Source organism: Amia ocellicauda, chromosome 1 (assembly GCF_036373705.1).
Source record: "Amia ocellicauda isolate fAmiCal2 chromosome 1, fAmiCal2.hap1, whole genome shotgun sequence".
Taxonomy (NCBI): Eukaryota; Metazoa; Chordata; class Actinopteri; order Amiiformes; family Amiidae; genus Amia; species Amia ocellicauda.
The window spans coordinates 21851984-21875943 of record NC_089850.1 but is presented as its reverse complement, the minus strand read 5'-3'; the positions used below and the strand labels follow the sequence as shown (position 1 = coordinate 21875943).

Sequence of the window (23960 nt, the reverse complement as noted above, 5' to 3'; positions counted from 1 at the left end):
TATTCAGGATTATCTTTACTTTCACACACTCAATCATAAAAAGCATAAAAAAACAACACTTCTACAGAAAGAGAAAATACGAAGGCACACCAATTTACATGTGAAACCTATACAGAACAACGATCGGAATTTAACACACTGAGCTTGAATCGTAACAATAAAGAAGCCTTGATGAATAATCCGATATATCCAACAACAAAAATCATGCTAGGTTTTAAGAGGGCCATTCAAGACAGGAAGAAACAGCATAAAGAAAATAAACAGACACTTCTAGCTACAAGTAAATAGGCTGTCTCAATGACAGTACAATAAGAAACTTTAGAATGAGAAGGGTATGATTGCACCATTTAGTCTTGAAGCAGGAACAGCTGAAAACCATTTGGCTTGAAAGCATAACCAAGGGTGGGACACAGCACATGGATGTTTTTCATTTTTGTGTGTAAAGACCAATCAAAGGCCTCAATAACTCAAAACAAACTGTGAAGGAGGATACAGACATTGGCACACTCCCTTCACAATATAATATATTTAAAAATCTTGTTCAGAAACATATCAGGAAGAGCTTTGCAATCTGCAAATTCAGAAGGCAGCATGGGTTCAATATCTCAAGATCTATATCAAACCTGATGGTCTCATGCTAATTATCTTCTAGACATACTGGCACCATCTGATTAATAATATTTAAAGGAAAACTCTGGTTCTTAAACTCTGCTAATAGTAAGCCTAATGCAAATGTTTTAATAAATAAAAGGTGGGACACTTTTTTTGTAGCACACTGCAAAGAGAAAATAGAATAAATACGCTCCCGCTACAGAGGTAAAGACCTGATAGTTGGTTCATAACTGTTCATAGCCTGTTAGGTGCACCTAACACCGGTGCGTGCTGATGCGCTGGGGAGGAAAAATAAACTGATCCCCAGAGTCGTCATTACAGTTCAGCAATCAGTACCAGGCAGAAGTCTACATCTACATCATCAGTTGGAAGGAAATGTAAGAGGCTGCACATGCAGATTGAGTCCTCACATACAGATGGATTACATTAGGTTACTGTAAAGGTAAGTATGAATTATCTTGGAGAGAGCTGAGTTCAAGTATACATACAGTTTCAGCACCTCCTCTCATGTTACGGAAATCAGCTTTATTCCAAAATGAATACATTAATTCAAAGTAATTCTATTTTCTTTTACATATGGTAAGTATTTGTCCATTTCCAATTTATAGTCAACATCAAATCCTGGAATAGATTATAATGTGCGGCACCGTGGTGGGTTGGACCCGGTGCTGGAGATCTCAGGCGGGAGCTCAGGAAACACAGAAGCAGTTCACAATGCAAATAATGTGATTTATTCTGCATGTTCAAAACAAAAGGACATACAGTAAATCAAACCCTAGCTCCTCTCAAGCCTAACTAAAAAAGTGAACAGGTCCCTTTCTAAACATACAACTAATAATAAGACAAACCGCAACCATACAAAATTCATGATCCGTAATCATACTCGTAGTTCCACAGCAAAGCCCAGACCATAATCCTTCTTGTTCGCTTCCCTGTTTTATTGAGGAGGGGAGCCAATAATTGAGCATGCCACATGTTTTTTATTCATTGCCATGTCCTTACCTATTTTACATAGGGAAACGTGATTTTTATTTTCTTTCTAAATGCTTATTGTTATACTTGAATGTCTAAAGTGAAGCATTATATATTAGGGCTGTCAAGAGTCCAGCTGTTCAGATTAACGTTTCTTTAAGTGTTTATCTGAACTTACACATAGGAATTGAGTGTTTCAGTTCTTGAATCACGCAATTAGGTATACCTGATCAATATTCATTTATATATATAGTTAGGTGAACACTTCAGGTTTGCAATAGACGGATGAAATAGGCAGAGGACTCCACAATAATATCAAATGAGGGAACTTGTAGTCACTAATTAAAAATTTAACAAATAGAAACTGGCTTGGTGGACCAAAATGAAAATTATAACTTATTAAATATGAATATCAGCTGTAGCACTATTAACTTTCTCTGCTAGCCCAGGTATGATGCCATTTCCACGAGACTCCAACTTCATTAATTTCAACAGCTCAGTTCCAACAACTCTCAGCTGGAACTATCTACTTATAGCTTGCCTGATGTCCATCCCATATGTACATATCAAGAGATTTCTAGCTTTTTCTACATACAAGTCAATGGAGCTAAAGGCAAACTTAAATGCTGAATAAGTATATATCTAATCTATATTAATGATCTGGAATCTGGGATAGTTAGCAAACTTGTCAAATTTGCAGATGATACTAAAATAGGTGGCTCAGCAGATACAATCTTGGCAGCACAGGCTATTAAAAGGTACTTAGATAATATTAATTTGTGGGCCGACACCTGGCAGATGAAATCAATGTGGACAAGTGCAAGGTATTACATGCAGGTAACAAAAATGTCCACTATAATTACACTATGGGAGGTACAGATCTAGATGAAGTATCGCATGAGAAAGACCTAGGAGTCTATGTGGACTCCTCACTTTCTCCATCCAAGCAATGTGGGGAAGCAATAAAAAAGGCAAACAATGTTAGGGTATCTTGTCAAAAGTATAGAATTGAGAACAAGGGCAGTGATGTTCAGACTGTACAATGCACTAGTTAGACCTCATCTGGATACTGTGGACAGTTCTGGGCTCCACACTTCAAGAAAGATATTGCTGCTGTAGAGGCAGTTCAGAGGAGAGCAACCAGACTTATTCCAGGTCTGAAGGGAATGTCCTACTGAGAGACTGAGGGACCTGAACCTTTTCACCCTGGAACAGAGGAGACTGCGTGGGGACTTGATTCAAGTCTTCAAAAGCATGAAAGGCTTCGACCACATCAAAGCAGAGGAGCTTTTCCAGATCAGCAGGGACACACGCACCCGGGGACACAAATGGAAATTGGGCTTCAAGGCATTCAAGACAGAAAACAGGAGACACTTCTTCACACAGAGAGGCGTCACAATCTGGAACAAACTCCCCAGCGATGTGGTAGAAGCTGAAAGTTTGGGAACATTTAAAAATAGACTGGATAGGATCCTTGGATCACTTAGATATTAATGGACACCAAACGAGCACGATGGGTCGAATGGCCTCCTCTCGATTGTAAACTTTCTTTTGTTCTTATGTATGAACTCTGGAAACGTATATTATCGAAAGTAATAGGATACAATTAAAACCCACAGTGAAAAGAACTTAAGAACAGTCTGGAATATTATATTACTGAGAAAGTATGCTATTCAGCTAATTACTAATTTTTGGAACTGTAATAAAACTTTTTTTTTTAGCAAAATACACATTTGTACCCCCCCCTCCCCACCCCTGGGGTGAAAGGTGCACTCAGTAAACAATGGAGGGTGCAGAGCAGGTGAAAAACAGCCCTTATCAGGGAAGGACTGTGGGAAAACAAGGGGAAAGCACTCTCACAGGAATACAATGGGAGGCGACAGTCTGGGCAATGAATTTTTCTAGGCTATGAAGAACAGTTTATACATTCCATTAGAGCTAATCACGAACTGAAACTACCCATAGCACTCACATCCTGAGGAGTTACATAAATACAGAGGCTAAAAGCAAGACTGAATTACTTTTTATGTTTCCAGTATTAACATCTATGCATCGAAACAAAAGGGTATTTGAAAGAAAATACCATAAATAAATGATAAATGTGGGCACACTGAAACATTAATTATAAGAGTTTTACAATAAATAAAAGGTCATTTGGTCACATTTGGAATGAATGGGCAGTAAACTGCACAAATTGACCCTTTTATTTTTTGGCAAACATGTCCAGAGTTTAAATTTCTAGGACTTCTTACTCTTCCCATGCACAATGCAATTATTATGAACTATTGGCAGATTAAATAAATAAAGGAATCATATATTTGATTGATTTTATGAAGATACATGGATTTAAATGAACCAGATTTCTGAACTTAACATACAGGTTAAATAAAAAAGTATCTTGACTGAATATTATAACTCCTTGCCATGCCTGAGTACATGTGTCACATAAGCCTTAAACTGAGGGGAAATCATTCTACATGTTGCTAGAAAAATGTATAAAGTTTGTTTTCGTTGTTACAGAAATTACGTGGATTGTGCATTTTTGAGCAACTTTGTTGCTTGCAACTTTATCAAATGAGTTTTGATTTTGTAGAAGCAAATTTATGTAATAGAATTATTTAACTAATCAAAGTTGTGAGAAGAGTCATGTGACTAACTGCTGCGCCTCTGAATAAGCCGAAAATGGGTTGTCGATTTTTTTCTGGGTGGATATAAGTATTTGTACTTATTACTAGAGGCGAGTCAATAAGTATTAAAAGGTCTCTTCATTTTAATGCGACTAGGTGAATTTTTGCAGAATTAGTTAGAGAGTAACTTAACTTCTTTGATGGACCTGTTTCCAAATTGATGATGATAACCTATTTTGGAATATTTAATTTATTATGTAGAACTGATACTGACTGGGCAAATTTCAACTGTGATGTATTTATTAACTGCCATTTTGCCACCAATCGACTGAATTTGTATTGGCATGTTCATTTTAAAAAGCAACACAAGAGACAACACATTTCTATTGCATTTCAGATCTATGGAAAGTAAACTATAGTTAAATCATACTATACAAAGTATTTTAAGTTGTATTAAGTATTTATGTTGTACTGTTGGTTTTGTCTCTGTTTTTGTGCAAAGTTGTTGCATATTCTAAGAGAACACGATTTTCATCGATGAAGATCGAGGGGCGCAACAATAGCTTATCCGTTGCCTTGTTTAATGATGGTACTATAGAAAACATGGAACAAACATTTAAACGTTTTCCTATTTACAGTTAGGTTCATTAACACATTTATTTATTCAATAATATTAAATATTGTAATAATATAACCTAATAATAATGAAAAATATTGATGAAACATATTCAATCTTTAATTGTTAATAATCTACATTATTACAGAATGTAGAATGGTGTCCCCTGAAAGTAGAAGCAACAACAATTTTCTAGCAAAATGTGGACTGGTGTCCGCTCAGCTTTAGCTATTGGGATTGTGCAGTTAATGTGGTAAAGCTCAGAGATGCATTACTTACAAGGTCCCTGTGAAGCACCCAGTTTGCATGTAGATAATGAATTCCATCAAGAATCTGGTAAAGTAGTGATTTCACCATTCCTCTTGGCAGCTGCATGGGCTTCTTATTTGCTTTCGAGGCACGGTGATATTTTATAATGTGCTGCAAAAACAAAAAATATATGGGAAACAATAGTGAAAAAATTAATGTTTTTTACTATATAATAGTTCAACACATTAAAGACAAACTGGATTATTTCTCTGAATCTGGAAGATACTAACAACTTAACAGACTTTTATTATTATGATTTAATTCTATATATCACAAGCATTCTTATGTATCTCACTGTAGGAAAATACAAAACAAAATGCCAATACAGAAAGCTCTTTAATAAAACACGTAAAACAAACACCACAGGTACACATAAGTGGTAAAAGGTGACCAATGTTAAAGAATACACTTTGTAAAACACTTATTTAGTTAATAAATACACAGGCAATTAGTCTGTAGTCATCCTGCATGGCTTAATGAGCCATTCTCCTTTACTGATCTCTCCTGTTCTTAAATTGATTTCTGTGGAAAAGTGAATTGTCCAAAATGTCATAATTTATTAAGAAAATGGCACAATTGCACCAAACTCCATCATAGTTAAGCAATAATAATAATAATAATAATAATAATAATAATAACAGTGTCGTTCTGCTGACACATACCCATAAATCATGTTCAGCATAATCGAAGAGAAGCCATACTTTCCTATCGCTGTGAGACAGGAAAACTTTCTGCAGTGCAATCACGTTGGGGTGCTTCAACTCTCTCAACAGCTGAAAAAGGCATTATATACAAGTTAGTCGTGAATATATATAATTTAAAGGAACAGAAAATGACAAGCACACAATATAAACAGCATTTACTTTAAACTATGTTAGTCAGGACCATTCAGTAGGTATAATACAATCAAGTGCACTCGTACAGTTGTAGAACTCAAATTAAGCATTCAACTGAAATAATATTATTTGCAAATTATGTGATTGTTTGGGATTCACTCTTGTTTAACTAAATACATAATATGACTTATACGTTATAGATAGGTCTACATGCTTTTTTAAACCTTTAAAATCCTAACAGACTGGAAAAAAATGTTTTAATTTTAAAGGTGTCCTGCTGGGGTGCCATGCTTAATACGCATTCACTATGAACTCAACATGAGAAAGTATTTAATTCATGGATAATAACATTTAATGGAATTTATAATACTCATAAAACTGAACGACTGTAAAGCTAATATATTAAAAGCATTTTATCATTCAAAAAAAAAAGTTCTGGAGAATCAAGGCTTAGTTGCACTTCTTAGACTACGAGACGATATGTTAAAAAATGTTCGCACTGTGGATCGCTCACAGAAACATTTCAGTGCTAAACATTTGTGGTATCAAATAAAAAAAGATATACGGTGCCAAATGAGTTTCTAACAAATCTTGTCTCACACAACAATGCCTTAGGATTGGTCACATTTAAGCATTATTAAATTAAGAAAACACTTCCAATAAAACCATCTGCAAAGGCACTCACAACTCCTCTCAGGATTATTCCAAAATGCAAAAAAGGCACCTTAGGCAAATATAAGAGATAAAAGTGGTGCATTATTCAACACATTATTCATAACAAGTCAAAAATCAAACAAAGCACATTTTCCTTAACTGCAGTCAGACTAACCCTTCTCCTTGAAAAAATTGTTGACAACGGTAGATCAGTTTAACTTCATTATTATATAAAAAAAAAAATGTAAAAATGTTGAAAAGGAATATAAATAATGGGCCCAAAATATACCGGAAATGAAAGTTCTGACGGAGATTCTAAAATGAACATGGAACTTTGGCAGATTCAAATTAAAATTCCAATATAGAGTTAATTATTATTTGTATTATTGTTAATTTATCAAACCAATGTTTTTATTAACAGCACATTTATATTAGTATTTTACGCATTTTAATGGTTGTTTTTGCACTTAGGAAACCTATCCCCATTAATTCAATGTATGCATGACCAAGTTTAGCATGAATTTCGTTCCCCTGTTCTCACCAACATGGAGGACAGTGCGGTGTCCTCCTCCTCTCACTCCAGAGGTAAGAGTGTCGCTAACGTTCGTCCAGAGAGCGTGCAATCTCCCCTGTCGGAGTAGACCGGGCTGAGGCTGGTTCCTGGGGCGGCCAGATTAGAGTGACCCAATAACTGGAGCTTCATTAGTGCGGGTTCTGGTGTTTAGAGTACCTATGACAGCTATGATGCAACGTGTGAGAGTGCGACGTCGAGGGAGACCACTGGGGCTTACTGGCCTGAGGTGAGCCAGCTCGATCTGGACAGCATGTGGGCTAAGGTGATAGTAGGGAAGCCAAAGACACTGGAAAGGGTCTCAAAGACAGGTATAGGGGTGGATCCAGTGGAACAAGGGGAGCTCCAGCCATGCACAAACTCTTTACATGTTACGAGCGCTCCACCATAGCTAAGGTAGGGTATGTGGTTCAGTGGTTAAAGATCAGGGCTTATAACTAGAAGGTTTCTGGTTCAAGTTCAGCCACTGACTCATTGTGTGACCCTGAGCAAATCACTTCAGGTGAGATGTAATTGCATAGTTCACACACCCTACCTAGTCTCTGTAAGTCGCCTTGGATAAAATACAAAAATAATATGGACTGGTCCGCTGCACTGACAGGCCTCAGTGTGGCGAAAAGCAACCGAATGATACATGGCTTATATAGACAGTCAATAATATGTGAAATTTAACTGTTTCAGTGCGTCTGTACACTGTATTGATAATGCAGATGAGGGAGAGGGCTTGTCTGAGTAACTAGGCCTATCCGCAGCTTTTTTCCATAGTCCCCTTTGGGAGTTATTTTCGACTTTAAAGGAAACTTAAATGAAAACAAGAATCTTAGGCGATGATCATCAGAGCCATGGGCAGAAATAGATCAGAAAACTCAGAAATAAAAGCATTTCCTGAAACTGCACTAAATGTTATGGACCGGTTTGTTAAATAAATCATAGAAGGCATGCTATGAAAATACAATAACATGACTTGTATTTTTTTTTTTTTAAGTTCATATTAATGACTATGCTACTTTTTCCAAAACAAACCCAGACTAGAGAAAACACATATTTCTATTCAGTTACTTGATCCTTCAGAAAAGTTTGAAGAACATCTATTTTCATGTTGCAACAAGCTTAATCTTCTGAAACAATATTAATATTCTACTGGGTTTTTTCAGGCCTTCTGATTAATAATATGCTGCGCAGAAAAGCTCTTGGAGATGTGCCACCGTTCATCAGAAAGCCCAGTGGGAAAGGAATTGTAAACACGACTGTGGGAGCACACCCATAAGGGAGTGGAACAAAACAAGCAAGCAAGCAATTTATAAATCCCACAGAAATGTGTGGCAGTGCATAACAGGGCTAAAATAACCCTGGCACACAGAAATGGAATAGTGATTAATGTTTTTTTCTCTGATTTGTATTCATAATAACATGCATCTTTATTGTTATTGAATGACCTTTACTAACCTTTACATTGTATTTCCCAGCCAATTTAAGGCAGCAGGGCAATCATTATGTAATTGTGTTTCAGATGCCTTTAAAGTGAGTCTTTTGATGTTCAAATGAAAATGTAATTGTGTCATACTCTGTAGTATTTCTTAGAATTATACTAAAGGTTCACACACACACACACACACACACAAAAAAACATATCAACCTGCCATTCATATTGCACAATTTTGTGAGTCTGCACACCTGATTTGATTTTAAATTCAGTTGGACTGGATGTATTAATCAGGAAAAGTTACCAGGATGCTTAGCATTACATGTATTCAAGTGGGATTCCCCACATAATTCAATCCACAGTGGTAGGACCAGAAATACCACTTTGGCGTCACTGCATAGCTGTGGCACAACGTTTGTGTGTGCTGCAGATGATGTGATTAAGTCCAGGGCTGATGGCTGTCACTAATACAGTCCATCTCTCTTACAGATATTCAGCTTTTTACAGGATCCATTTCAAAAGAAACCTATAAAGATTTACTGATCAATATAGCTGTCTACGATCATAATTGTGGGGTTCTAACAATTTATTTAATCTTCTATATAGATATTAAACTTTTGTTTTTCAGGAAAAGGCTATACATTATTAGACTATTTTGTTGGCAATGGTTGGCAACCATTTGCTTGTTCAAAACACTAAGAAAATATGGTAAATAGGTAAGTCAATAGAATTTTTTAAATTAAAATACATGTACACTATGTGTCATGATATCTTTCACGTGACTATGTGGTTCACCCTACTGGCTTTTACACGTTTAAAAGTGTAAAAACACATTCTATCCATTTTAAATATTGATCATTGTGATTATTGTAGGACAATTAACCTTTGCAAGCATGCTCAAAAGATATTGGGTATTCCTGGTTATTAGACTGAAATATTATACTGTACAAGGTTTACATTCATTATTTTTTAAAGAGGGAAAACTAGTGTTATGAACAGGTTTGTAATTTCAGAGCTGCTTTGATGACTGATGACAGAAGGACATGGGCCACCTCTATGATTTATTAATCACAAGCTATTTTGTGGATAGCTTGTGAAGTACTATCCTGTAGACAATCTATCCTGTCCACATGATAGTACAGAAATTTGATAATCCCCTGACTATTTTCACATTGCCTACAGCAGGTCCTAACATACTGCTGGAATAAAAACATAAATTAGAATAATAATACACTGACTGTTATTCAGGACTGCAATGGTGCCTATTATGAGTTAGCATTTGGTAAGGGAAATCAAGATTGTGGTTTCCATTAATCAAAAACTACTCCCTTGTTAATACACAGCATTGTACTAATGAGCTCTGAGCTTAAGGGCCTATTTCTACAATGCAGTACTGTCTAGATATTAGAATTTGTAGAGCTTCTGAATTGCATTTTACACAGACAAAAAGCATCTTCCACCTTAATTCATTTGTTTATGTCAACCTTATTCAACCTTATTCTTAACTACAAACACAACTGAACAATTCTGGTAAGTGTTCATAACTTGTTACGTATTGCTACTGTTTAAAAATAAATCACTAGTGCTGAAAGGTTAATTATATATTTCACTTATTATAAAGTGTGTTTCACCTGAAACCAGGATGTTACCCATATGTTAATTGTGCCCCATGCAACAATATAATTAGTGATTCTTTTGCTTATTCCACTACATGTAAATACATTCACTGACTATCAGAATGGCTTACAAAAAACTCAGTATTAAGGGAAGGTTAAAAGGTAAATTAGAGCCGCATGAATAGAGATATTTTATATAATTAAACAACATGCAATGCACAGGAAACATCATATAATATTGAAATGGGATTAAGATATATTAATAGTACCTGTAATGGAAATGTAATGTAATGCAGAAATATCTTCAGATGTCTACACTGAGAAAAAATGAGAACAAAAAGAGTGAGGTGACTACTCTGGACAGCACCTCAACCCTCTGTTACTGAACGTTTGTAATCTCCTTTCTGTAGCCTGACTCAAAAAGGCAGACATCTAAAAGTCTTCTTTTATATTCAACAAAAAGCAGTTTCTTTGATACAGGGCTCTGTAGGAGTCAAGTGAAGGTTACATTTCCATCACAATGCCTGCCATTTCACTAACCTGTTCAGAGCAGGTGGACACATAAATCCTGCTCACCCTGACACCACCAGCCATGATTCACCAGAACTCAGCACATTTGTATTCACAAATCTTATTGATTCAGCACATTGGACAATATACAGGCAGATGGAATAATATTTAACACTGAATGATATCAGGTGCATTTCAGGAACTTTGGCCGAACCCTAATTACACTTCGATGGATGGAGTGTAATAATATAATTAGACTTTTAGATGAGGCAACAGAAACTCCAAATGCTGTGGAATAGCCAGTGTGTTTTCTTCAACAATGGTGTTTGGGGAGGATGGAGGAATGTGAAGCAACAAATGCTGGGAAAGCCAACTATTTATATGTACTGTGGTCGGGATTAGGGTCTGACCCCTGTCCCGAAATTTTGTTTACAGCTCCAAATCTAATACTGGGATTGACAGCATAGGTCAGATGCCTACACAAGGAATGTCAAGCTAATTGCTAGTGGTAAGCAAAGCCCCTGAACTGGACACTGATATTGTGTACAACAATACAAGCACAATCTAAATCTCAACTTGCATTCATTTGTAAAAGCATGAAAAGCAGAAAATGAAAATGTGATTATTTTTATTCCAAAATATATTTTATTTTCTGTGCTCAGTAACCATTTAAAACAAGGAATAAGGAAAACAGGCATTTAATAATTTGCTGCCCAGAGTTAAGCAGAACCCAACTCAACTACAGGATGGTAATGAAGTGTGGAAAACCATGAGATCTCAAGTTCTGCACTTCTTTGCTATTGTTGTTTATGTTTTTGTACCATCTCTTCAGAAAAGTTGAGCTCCTGTATCATAGACATAGGCTATGTTACAATGGCATTAAACCCCCAACCTGAATCTACCTATATCTTTCATAGGTGAAAAACTATTTGAATAGGAATACATTAAACAAGATATTTACATTTGTGAAGACAAGAATGTTCACCTGCTTTCATATAACACAGGTTAAAACAGCATTGATAGCATGCATATATCAGTGTGCAGTAATTATTAGTGCTTGCAAATACAGTTAAGCTTAAGTAAACATTTGGAAAACAGTACAGGATGTTCAAGTTCACAAATGCATTCAGTAATAGCAGTATGGTTTAGACACTAAGACTAAGAGAAAGCAAGGAATAAACTATAGCAACAAACCAAATAATAGAAGACATGCTTCCGACCTGTCCTGAAATGTTTTAAAAGTGATTGCAGTGTGACTAGTGTGATTAAAGGCTGTTCACATAGTTTTAAACAACATGTTTAGAAGATTTTCAAATGTATGCTTTTATAAGGATTCACTTATGGAAATGTCACCAGCTTTTATACTCCACATCAAATTCCAATCATGCCAGCTTTGGATATTTAATTCTAGCCAGTTCCACCATCTTTATATAAAGATGTTGGAAAAGCAACATACAAATGCACTTGTAACTATCCAGGACACCTACACAGATGGCACTGGCTCTCTCCTGTTCATGGTTTAATCAGACATGAAAAAATCACTCCTGGGTTCCAGGTTTTATGAGGTACAGCAGACTCCTACATATCAATCTCCATTAGATGCAGTACAGTTAATTCTTGCTACTTTATCCATTTGCATTATGACATTAGATTAAAATAATATTTACAGTGAGGGAAAAAAGTATTTGATCCCCTGCTGATTTTGTACTTTTGCCCACTGACAAAGAAATGATCAGTCTATAATTGTAATGGTAGGTGTATTTTAACAGTGAGAGACAGAATTTTCCCAGGCCTAAGAAATATGACCATATCCCTCACTGGGTGTAGTCTACATGGGATTTGTATATGGCTGGTAAAGCATGTAAGGTAACATCAAGCAAAACAAAGCAGAAATTATGTAGTTTACATGCATTAGTAGGGCTGTTCCAAAGGGCAATTTTGACCATCAAAGGTCCAAAACACATTGCCAAATGAAACATTTATTTGTGAAGTCATTGTAACTTTATATTTACATTTTAAAAATAATCTTGTATAAGTACATATATTAAATTGGTATGGAGATTTACATAGAGTAACAATAGGTAACAATGCAAGAGCACAGTATTGCAACCAATAAAGAACTGCAGTTCAATTAAGCAAAATAAAGCTTTCCTTAACAGTTCCATTAAGGTCAAAAATCATACTATGAATTATTCTACCTAATAAACATCTAAAAATAAATAGCAATCAGATCAGAGTAACTGTAACAGATAGATCATCAGGTTATTTAAACTGCATTAACTACTCAGGTTTGGTTTTTACCATACTGGTACTCATAACACAAGTACTTCTGCATACCATACAAATGTTTATTATAATAATATTATTATTATTTGTAGTAATAATAATAATAATAATAATAATAATAATAATACAACTTGAAATGTCAGAGAAACATACCAACAACTTGAGTATTAGTGAGGTTTTCATTTTGTTCTCAATCCACATTTTACAATTTAGCCACAATAGCAATCTTTGTCTTAAGATGGTATTCATAATTACCCTTGCAAAATCAGCAATATTGTGTTTTTAGGATTTACATCAGTACCATTTCTAGAGTTCTTCAAATGAGCTCTTTGTTCCTAGAAACAATTTTCCTATTGTTACCCCACCGATCTGTGGGAGGAAACTGTCACAATAGATAAACAGATCCCTATTATATCTCTGTCCTATAAAAAGGCACCATAAATAAAAAATAAAGCAAAATGAGAAAAACAAATGCGGCTTTATATTCAGATAAAACAGAGTGATAAACAAGTTGGCTGTTTATGCCAACATGTGGGTTTGTATTCATCAGTCATATTGCTCAGGATTTCAACTGTGGCCAAAAAACTGAGTGTTGTAACTTGGCTAAGGGGGAAACAAGGGTTGGAGAGCCCATGTGTACGGCGTTGTGGTAAACATGTTCAGCAAATGTTTTCCATGCCTGCAGGCATGATCCTATCGAACTAAAATAATATTGTAATATTGTGTGAACTTAACTGAAGCAAAAATGAAAGATTTATTAGCTAATATAAATCATATTATTTCCCCCTTCATAAATATTTAGGAATGTAATGTTTAGGTTCACTAAATACATTAAGGATTTTCACAAAGTCTCACAAAGTTTCAATGAGTTTCCAAAGAGGGCATCTTGAGTGGCTGCTGTGATAAGATTCCCTGGAAGCAGGAAAAGCAGGGCCTATAACTTGGATCTCCCTGGTCCAAATCCATTCCAGGCCAAAAACCCGGTATGGTGGGTAGCCTCAGGATGTTTGCACACATCTGACTGAGTGACCCAGGCAAGAGCGGTTAGCAGGATCTGTGGTTTACCACACTGCACTGACACCTCGGCCTGCTTTTACCAGTCCTGGACTGGGGTGCCAAAAGAAAAAAATGGTGAGCATCTAAGAGGATGTGTGAATGTGTGCACTTTCAACCACATGCAAACTGTATTGTAGTGAGTCAGTAATAATTGGTTATTCAAAATTGGTTGTTAAAAAAAGTCCAAATTTATATTTTTCTAACAATACAAAAACAAACACTCCCAGAGAAATAGAAAGACTATACTTAAATATGCTGCAAAATAACAAAGGAAGTCAGCCATTTCACAAAGCCCTTCTATGACTTAGCAGGTTGCTAGTTTGGAAAGTTTTAAACTGGATTAAACTTTTTGCTAGCTACAAGTGCTTTGTGAAAATGGCCCAAGGTTCAGCTTCATATACTGTACATCCATCAATATGTATGGTGTTTAGTAAAATAAATACAAACTAGAGTATATTTCATTACTTTATTGTTCGTGATGATATCAGCCTTTCCTGGTCCTTCGTTCCCACTGCCATTAATCTCTGGTGAAAGTACATTATATTTATTTATCCTTACTTGAGCAGCTAATTGCTGTGATGTTGCCTGAAAGGGTTTGTTTAAGGAATTGAAGCTTTGCCCAGGGTAACAGAGTGTGTGGGGGTGCCTGATCGCTCCCTCTATAAACACAAAGAAAGCATGTGGAGCACTCTCTCCTCCCAGTCACTCATGGTCAAATACACGTTTTCAAATGTATTATGCAGAGTGCTATGGTGTGTATTCTAGCTCCTGCTCAAGAGTCAACTAAATCACAGTTTGACAGCACTTTCATGGAAAATATCAGACTCTATCATCTTTTGTGGGGCAAATACTCTTTAACCTGAACATCACTGAAGTAAGCATTTGATTGTTGCCATTGTTTTAACAGGTTTTATTAATTATACTGTTTTTGGTGCAGTTTAAAACAATACTGCTTGTTTTCCTCCAGCAAACAAAAACTGTCAGAAGGCATTTTATTCCTTCTCCACAAACCCTCAGAAGACAAATGAGCGCATACAGAGCTCTACTGTTTATAGTGTACCAAATTATTAATATCAGGTATATATATCAAATTATTGTGTGTTTATCCCACTGCAGCAGGATACATTATTTATGGCACACAATACAGTTTTTTCCAGGGCTGAACAGTTCAGTTTTAAATAACAGCCTACATCTTTCAGTCCCAGGAAATAAGGAATAATATAGATTGTTTTTAAAGTAGAAGCATATCCCCAAAATAACTTTTTTTGCAATAGACTTAAACAAAAGCCATTGTCAGATAAGGAGAATTCAATGGAAACTAACGGGAGAATGAGCATTGTGTTGGAAGGACAGCTGATATGACAAAATACATCTGGACTCAAACCCATAGCAAACAACAACAAAAAATACAGCTTGTCTGGGAGCTGCCTGAAACTTGGAAAAAGAAATATCATATTCATATGTGTAAGGCATATAGTTCCTCATGCTCACTGGTGTTTACGGTTACATAAAACTCCTGAAGCTGACCTCACTCAAACACTGCTCCTGGAAATGCAATAATGCAGAAGGCTGTAATGTAATGAAACAAACAACAGCAGAGAGACTGAGGACTCACTGAACCAATCCTACTGAGTTTAAATAGAGGTAAACACCCTGGTTTGAGGGGGATGCGTTAGTTAGACTTTCTGTATTGCTAAATGACATCCAAGGCATCATATTGATTAGCAAGACAGGAGGTCTAACAGTAACTATATTGCTTTTATTTTCAATAAAGTTTGAGATGATTCGTTTATAAGAAAAGGCATGTGAGGAAACCATATTGGACACTTTTGAGTTGACATGGAGACATTTTTGTTATAGGTTGTTCTAATGATTAAATTATTATTGTTTAAAAACAAAATGGTTAAATATAATCATTCCATTTATTCTCCTGTACTCTCCTAATTTAATAGAGGAATCTTAATTGTTAACGGAAGGCCTACACCTAAAAAATCTTGGTGATTGTTGTTCAAGCTGTGCTGTCAGTTATTCAAATCAGTTCTTAACGAACAACTATTTAACAGCTGGCAATAAATGAAAAGGTCAAATTAAACAATTAAAGGTCAAGTAAAGGTCAATCTAGTACTTTTGAAAAATAAAATTGAAGACAGTCCACTTCCCTAATGGACCTGTTTACTGTATAGAGTGGACATAAGAAGCCAACCTTTACTCATACATTTCTAAGAACAAAAGACAGGGGCAAACCTATAACACATGAGACCTATCAGTGACCGATCAACCTATCAGCAACACTGTAACACTCAGTGTCAAAAGTGTTTGTAGAACTACAAAATAGAGCATCCACAACGTTTTCCAATTGTGCCCAATTATAAACAACTACAGGGGAGGACAATTCATTTGGAATCAAAAACTTGAAATTACTTCATGTAATTTACAAGGTCTTTAAATGTATCAACATCTGAAAGCCTTGTTATAAAAAACGTCCTTAATTACTTGAAAAGAGAATTGTAAATCTTAAACTTGCACTGTGCCACTTACCTAAATATGTGTCTGCCCAGCGTCCTTTCAAAGCAAAATTAAGCTACTATTTCAAGAGGAGTAGCATGTTAGCTGAGATATCGACAGACTTGCTCTTACACTGTAACCATGAAACCCATCATTAATCGGGGTTGCAGGTCAAACCAGTAAATCAATGCAGGGCGTTCCGACGGGTTATAAGGAAAACATGACAAGTATTCCTCAGGTCTATATTAATAATAAAAAACTGTTCTGAGTAATACAGTAAACAATTCAGTTTTATACTTAGAGACATTTTAGTACATGTGAGGATGTGTACCCTGTGCTCTTATTAGATTTTGCTCCTGGGCAATATTAGCAAAGCCAATTACCTCTCTTAAATCTATTTTTACTATATTTCATACCTCCCTTTACTCTAACTATCTATTTACATGTTTGTCTTTCTGAAACATACGAGTAAACTGAATATGGTACTGCACTAATAAACTGAGTAGCAAACACAGTGAGATTCAGAATGATTAATAATCTTAAAAAATGAATATTCCATGTGACCGGCACAGTTTTGTTTTTGTCTCTTATTTCTCTGAAGTATGTATTTAGTGCATTCCTGTGTATGTTGGTATCGGTTGTTTTGACTGAATCAAGTGTTACATTCTGTTAGCTACACTGCTTCTTGTAACATTTATTTTGTTTTAGTTTATCTGTTGTTCAAATTCCCTCAAATATATTATATATAATTTTGTTTTATTTTATTTATTTATTTATTTTAAGAAAGATCAGTCCAAAGCTGACTGGGTTTGAAAGATTAAACCTTTAAGCCAAACCGTTTAATTTCCCACTGAATATTTTTTAAGTTTAAAAGTTTACTTTTAAATAAACAGTGAACTTTTTCACATGTTGTTGTTGTTATGTTGCAATCTGGAACGAAAATTGATTCAATTGGGATTCTCTAATTTTGATTAAGACTACATACACAACACCTTGAAGGTGCAAAATATTTGTTTATTGTGAAACAAAAGTTAATTAAACATACAAAACTGAAATTTGTTTGTTGCACCAGTATTCACAGCAATGAGTTAATACTTGGTAGAACCACCTTTGGCAGCAATTACAGCTGTGAGACATTTTGGGTAAGTCTCTAACAACATCCGTTACCTGTAATTGTGCAGATTCTTCTTGATGAAATTGCTCAAGCTCTCTCAATTTGGATCGGCACCAATGGTTAATGGTAACTTTCAAGTCTTGCCACAGATTCTCAAATGGACCGAGGTCTGAGCCTTGACTGGGCCATTCTAGGACACTCAGCCTCGTTTTTAAACCACTCCGGTGTAGCCTTGGCTGTGTGTTTAGGATCACTGTCTTGCTGAAAGTAGAAACTCCAATAAAATAAAATCAATAACCTCAACAAAAAAAAAACCTACGTTTTAAAAAGGTGAAAGATAACGACAACTTTAAAATAATGTATTCTAGAGTAATAATTTTACACAATACAAGGATTGTTCCGGATAGGATATTTTAGTTTAATTAATAGTGTAGTTTGTCCCTCTTTGGTTTGTTCTTCTTGCAATGTGTCCGGTCCACTGCCATTTTAATATTTTCACTTTTTTAATGATGTCAGATACTCTTCAAGCAAAAGTAGATTTCCTTTCAACAAAGTGTAGTTATTTTGATTTCTTCCATAAGATCTCCATCTGTGTTGTTTTTCTGTGCAAGGTGGACATAACTTTTGTCTTATTCAATCAACTTTGAAACCAATATTCCAGTTTTCATACTTACATCCAAAAGTTCTTGTCAGGATTTCAGCTGTTCAAATTATTTTTCATTCATATCTTCTTCTGAACAGATGAATATTAATTCAATGCATTTCAGTTCTTAAATCACACAACTAGCATCTGCTGCATATAGTCTCATGCTCTCTAATCAAAATTAATTGTCTCTATTTACCAGTTCATTGTCACCTCATATCTACAAACTATTTGTTTTATCTAGAAATAAATATATTAAATACATCATATTTACATGTTTAAGTGTAACACTTCAATTTCATTTTGGCGAGGGTCACACAAGTTTATTGCTGTACATAACCCAGTATCATTATATTACATTATAAGTAGCCAAGAGTGAAGCAGTTCATGAGTCCCTCTCGCCAGGGCCAATAAGCAGTGCACTGCACGATGCCAGTGCTCCCTGTCCCTATCTTGTGGAACAAATCTAATGGAACATTTATTTTATTGTGTTTTTGATAGTGCTAAAGTAATTTTATTACCCTGGTTATGTCATCCAAACAACCACCTAATGCTAATGGCTTTACTGGGCAAAACATGCAGTGTAAATCCATCGCTTTGGAATTGAAAATGCAGATGGTAACATCAGAAGTGAAGAGGCTTGTTCCCAGCAGACAAAGTGAAGGGTTCCCTTCAATGCAGCAATCTACTGCATATTTTATGGTTTTTGGAAACATTTCACATTATATTTGTTTAGCATTTAATTCTATTTTCCCACTGTAACCTGACACCCACCTTTTTGTGAATTCCTGGAACGCATCCCTATGCCTCCTATGTTACTTCTAACTCTCATATGAAGTTTCTTATAACAAAGTGCTGTCATGGAACACATATATCTAGTTAACCGAGATATTACTGTAGTTTGTCCTAAACAATGTTCCTCAAGTAGGTGTATTCATACAAACATGCATAATGATTATCAACTTCATATTGTGGGTGTTTCTGTTAAAATTGTATGCATTTTAATTAAATTCCATGTTAAGCAGAACGTTTGCAATAATAAATCAACATTGTATCAATCAATATATAAATACATATAAACTTATCAAATAGATTGACAGTACCATTGTCAAATTATTCTGCATATTGAGGACAATTGGCTCATTATGTATTTTCTCACAAAAATATTTCAAATGGACACAATTTGGTGGCTAAAATTTACGGCGCTGTTTAGAACTGAAATATTGTTTTATGCTTGTAATTACCTTTAAATAAACCTAAATAAAATCAGCACATACACATCTCACAGAAAGACCTAACTGTAGATGACACTTATGGGTGTACTTCAGTAAAATGTAGTTCATAATTAAATAACCTTTTCAGTTTGAAATACTAGATATCAAATGAATGTATGGCATCATCTGAATCACAGTACTGTAAACTTTTGAAATATGCATCAAAAGACTTTTGGTGGTAAACATTGTAGAACAGAATGCTAGCTAACCTGAAGGTAAAGCACTTTTGTGTCGGATGAATGTCACACCAAATAATGGTTTATTACACTTAACCACAGCTCTATATAAACAGCAGATGCTACATTTATGAAAGGACTTTGATCTCTCCAGGTAAACTGTCTGTCTCCACAGGAACAGCACTGTTGCCAGGGAAGAACCTATCCAAAGGTCATACGTGACGTTAGCATGAAACAAAATGAATAAACAAATACAAACAAACATCAAAGGAATGAAAACAAGGCATATCAGTAAATCGGGAAACCTTCTCTTTATTTACTAGACATGAGAAGCAGCATGGGAAGGAAACTTAGGAGGAAAAAAATAATCATTTTGTTGGCTTTATATTGTGTTACATCAATGGCATTCAAGCAACAAAGTATAACAAATGTATATAAATTGACATTAACCCAACCATACAGTAAACATCATCAATCAAGGTAGAAGAGATAACCAGCCTGTAGAGGGGTTTTGTGTAACTTACACAAAGTACTGAAACAGATCCTAATTTGTAACATATGATTAATTTTACTGCTTTACCTTCTGTGACATAGTGAACAATCCAAGCTCCTTTTCAGAAGGACCAGCTACAAAAATAAAATAAGGACACCAGTAAAGCAAGTAAAGGAGACTTGGCATTTCAAGGAATACACTATGTACTATAAAGGTGTAACTCTAATAATACATGTAAAATGCCTTATTTGTGAATTTGTCCTTTTAAAAAGCATTCGAGCATCGTCTGTTCTGTAATTTTTAAAGTTAAAAAGAACATAAACTACTGTAATCCATATATAATTAATATTGTTGGATCTGACAGGGCAGCACCTTAACCTGATATATTCTACAGCTTCAAACCTTCCCTATCCTCAATCAGTGGTGGAACTAGAGTTTTATACACGGGGTGGCCAGGGGGTGGCCAAGGCTACTTCAGGGGGTCCATAGACCATGATAGAAAATTTGTGTGTAACCCTAACCTGGCATCTAAGGAGCATGAATGAATCCTATGATTGCTGATTAGAGGTAGTGATAATTCACTTAACCCGGTGTTCTTCAATGTGGTGGATAGTGTGGTCTTAAAGGGTTACTTTCCTAGAACTCTTTAACATGATATAACTACTATAACTAGTCAGTGTCTCTACCTGGGAACTGTTTGCACCTGATCTGCCTGTTTGTGCTTCTTTAAAAAGAAGTCTGATATTTCTCCCTTTCTTTTCATGTTAAATTGACCCTATGCAAAAATAAGACAGTCTAAGGTTACATCTAAGCATCCAATTATCCACATTGTAGTCCAATCTCAATCTTAATTACAAATCGCCATTATCATAACTGTATCCTTAAAATTGACTAACAGTCTAAGTTACAAGTGGCTAGCCCTACTCTGCAGTAAGTAACTTAGCAAGCTATAATTTCTTACACCTTTACGATAACAAACAGGCTATCTGCAAATAGTGGTAATCTTTTGAGTAACATTAACAGATTGATAATTGTTCGTTTTGAGTTCAAGTTCGAAAATCTAACCGAGTTCAAATTTCAAATTGTTAAATGTTAACTTGCTGAACACTGACAGCTGTAGCCTACTCGTTACCCCACATTAGCTAAACATGCGTATACTGTAACTTACGACACTGTACTGTATGCGTGTATCAATAGCACAGATGTAAACATAATATTAGGGTAAATGTTAAACAGATCTCTCATCTGATTAACTGTCTGTTAACTTACACAGCGACTCAACTTTTGTAAAAGTTGTTCAGGAAACCTAAACCCGATGCTAAACCTTAAAACTTTAACGCCAGTGTCCTCAATATAATAAGAAATGCAAAGATAATTAATTTAAGCATATAATTCATAAAGCAGAAAAGGCACAACTGATGTGAAATTTCCATTCCCATTTTCTTTCTGTTAATTGTGTTATTGCACTTATGTTGTAAGTCGCTCCTGGATAAGGGCATCTGCCAAGAAATAAAAATAAAAATAATAGAAGTACAGAAAATAAACTATTTGACTGAAGGGTTTATTATGTTTTTCTAATCTCCAATAATTTTTCCCTCTTTTTTTAACCAATTTAGGACCAGCTCACCACTACAACCTCCATACTTCTTCAGGAGGGATGAGACAAAACACACTTCCTACCAATTGGAGGACTTGGTGCAGATGAAACAGCCAATGTCCCAAACCTATAGGTACATGAGAAACTATTGGCCAGCTTTTACCCACTATTCCTTGACACCGCTCTTTTGTGCACTGCACTGTGCGAACTTCTGGCCTAAGCCAAGATACACACATTTACTTTAAAAAGCGGTTAGGTTTTCTCATAGATGTTTGAATTTATTTGTGTGGTTTCCTTCCATATCTGTCTGATATTATTTAATACCCCATAAGGTACAAATCACAACAATTGTCCTTAAATTCCTGCAGCTGTTTCTCAAGTGCAGACAATTCGCCAGGAAAATATAATTACCCAAAGTATCACTTGCAACCTTATTCACAAAACCAGGTTTATTTCTTTAGAGAGATAGTAAATCAAATACAACTTGTTGTTGCACATTTCTTCCACTCAATCTAATTAATAAACAGCAGTAGCATGACAGCCCCTGGATACACTATTTTCATCCATTTGCATGACTGAGGAAACTTTTAAACCTAGTGGTTAGGGATTCCTGGCTAATGTGTAGATCAAATCATTACTATAGCAGTTCACATAGAGAGAGATCACATGCATTAGCTCGCTTGTTTTGTTGTTTCCTTAGTAATAATTTTCAGTTCTTGTAATGCAATTTTGACAATGAGCAAGGACCAAGAGAGACTAACTGAGAAAGCAATTTCCCACATCAGAATACAATGAATCCAGAAATCTAAAGATACCTTTAATACAGATACTCACCTCAAGAGTTGACAGTCAATGAAGCAAAGATAATCAGTGCTAACTGAAGCTCACTAAAGAATGAGCATTTTAAATGAGAATAGTTTTTTTCTTTTGCAAGAGGTTTCTTTTTTGTGCTACATAAACAATATCTCCATATGATATGAGTCAGTGAAAATACTACAACAGTGAAATAAAGAATCCAAAGACTTGTAACCAAAAGGAAAAGCTTATAATATAATCATGAAGAGATTTTTTCATTAGAAGAAATTAAACCTGCTATAAACACACAGCTGAGAAAATGCAGACAATGACGAGCTAAAGTGAATCACATTTTTCAAATGTTAGTGTGAGAGGTTTATCATCCCAGGAAAATGTTCTACCACACTGTTCTAGTGAAGATCAGGAAAAAGCATACACTCTCCTTGAATACTAACTAATAATAATTTTACATTGTCAAAATAAAGAAGAATTATTTGTCAAGGCCTCATGTTCATTTACTTATATCAAATAAGATACTACAGTAACTAAATAATTTACCCACAGGGTCACTAGATATGACTTCACAGCACACAGAACACTAACCTAGAAAAAGTTAAAGAAATCTGCCTCTAGACTCGGAAAGCCTGTCCAATCGCCATGGTTAGTGGACATCTCCTTCCAGCAATAAGACCCTTTAATTACACTCTGTGCTTCTAGAGGGCAACCTGTTTTATCTGTGGAAGAGCTAAAACCTCGGGAGCAATGAATGCTGTGAATCTGCTGACAGCCACGGTCTAAAAATAGCCAACTGTCTGTTTTCAAAGCATTTCCAGGAACCTTCACTCCCTGGTGTATATCAAGAATCAGATGAGATTGCTGCTGCACAGTCCCTCCCTTCCATTAAGTTCAGTCAAGCCCAAATTGCTTTAAACGGAATAAATAGGAATTTGTGGACACATTATTATTTTTTATTCAGATTTGATCTTTTTTTATGCAAAATGTTTAATCATGGTGATACTAAATCATAGTCCTGCCCATGTCAGCAGGTTACTCAACTCATTATTGGAATACACAATATAATGGCATGCTTTCCCATGGCATTGTCCCATGTTTATTCTACCAGTCTCACAGTGTGAACCTTACAGTAGTAAACAACAACGTACCTTATCTAAGCCAACAAAGTGTGTTTTCCCAATGCCACAAGATATGGCATCATATTTCCCAAATCTGCTTGCCAAGGTCTTCAGAAATGAGACAATAAACAATGAGCTGCCT

General features: G+C 35.4%; 1 protein-coding gene across 2 annotated transcripts in view; it reads right to left on the bottom strand.

The window, feature by feature from the left end:
* Positions 1–23960, bottom strand: part of cdk19 (cyclin dependent kinase 19) — a 62040-nt gene that overhangs the window by 27727 nt on the left and 10353 nt on the right. Inside the window, exons 3-4 of one of the 2 annotated variants that reach the window (XM_066698984.1) lie at positions 5838–5909; positions 5107–5247 (exon numbers count right to left, since the gene is read on the bottom strand). In XM_066698984.1, the coding sequence (XP_066555081.1) occupies positions 5107–5247; positions 5838–5909 (213 nt within the window). Of the gene's footprint in view, positions 1–5106; positions 5248–5798; positions 5910–23960 lie in introns of both variants that reach the window. The other variant, XM_066698974.1, reaches the window with a different exon arrangement.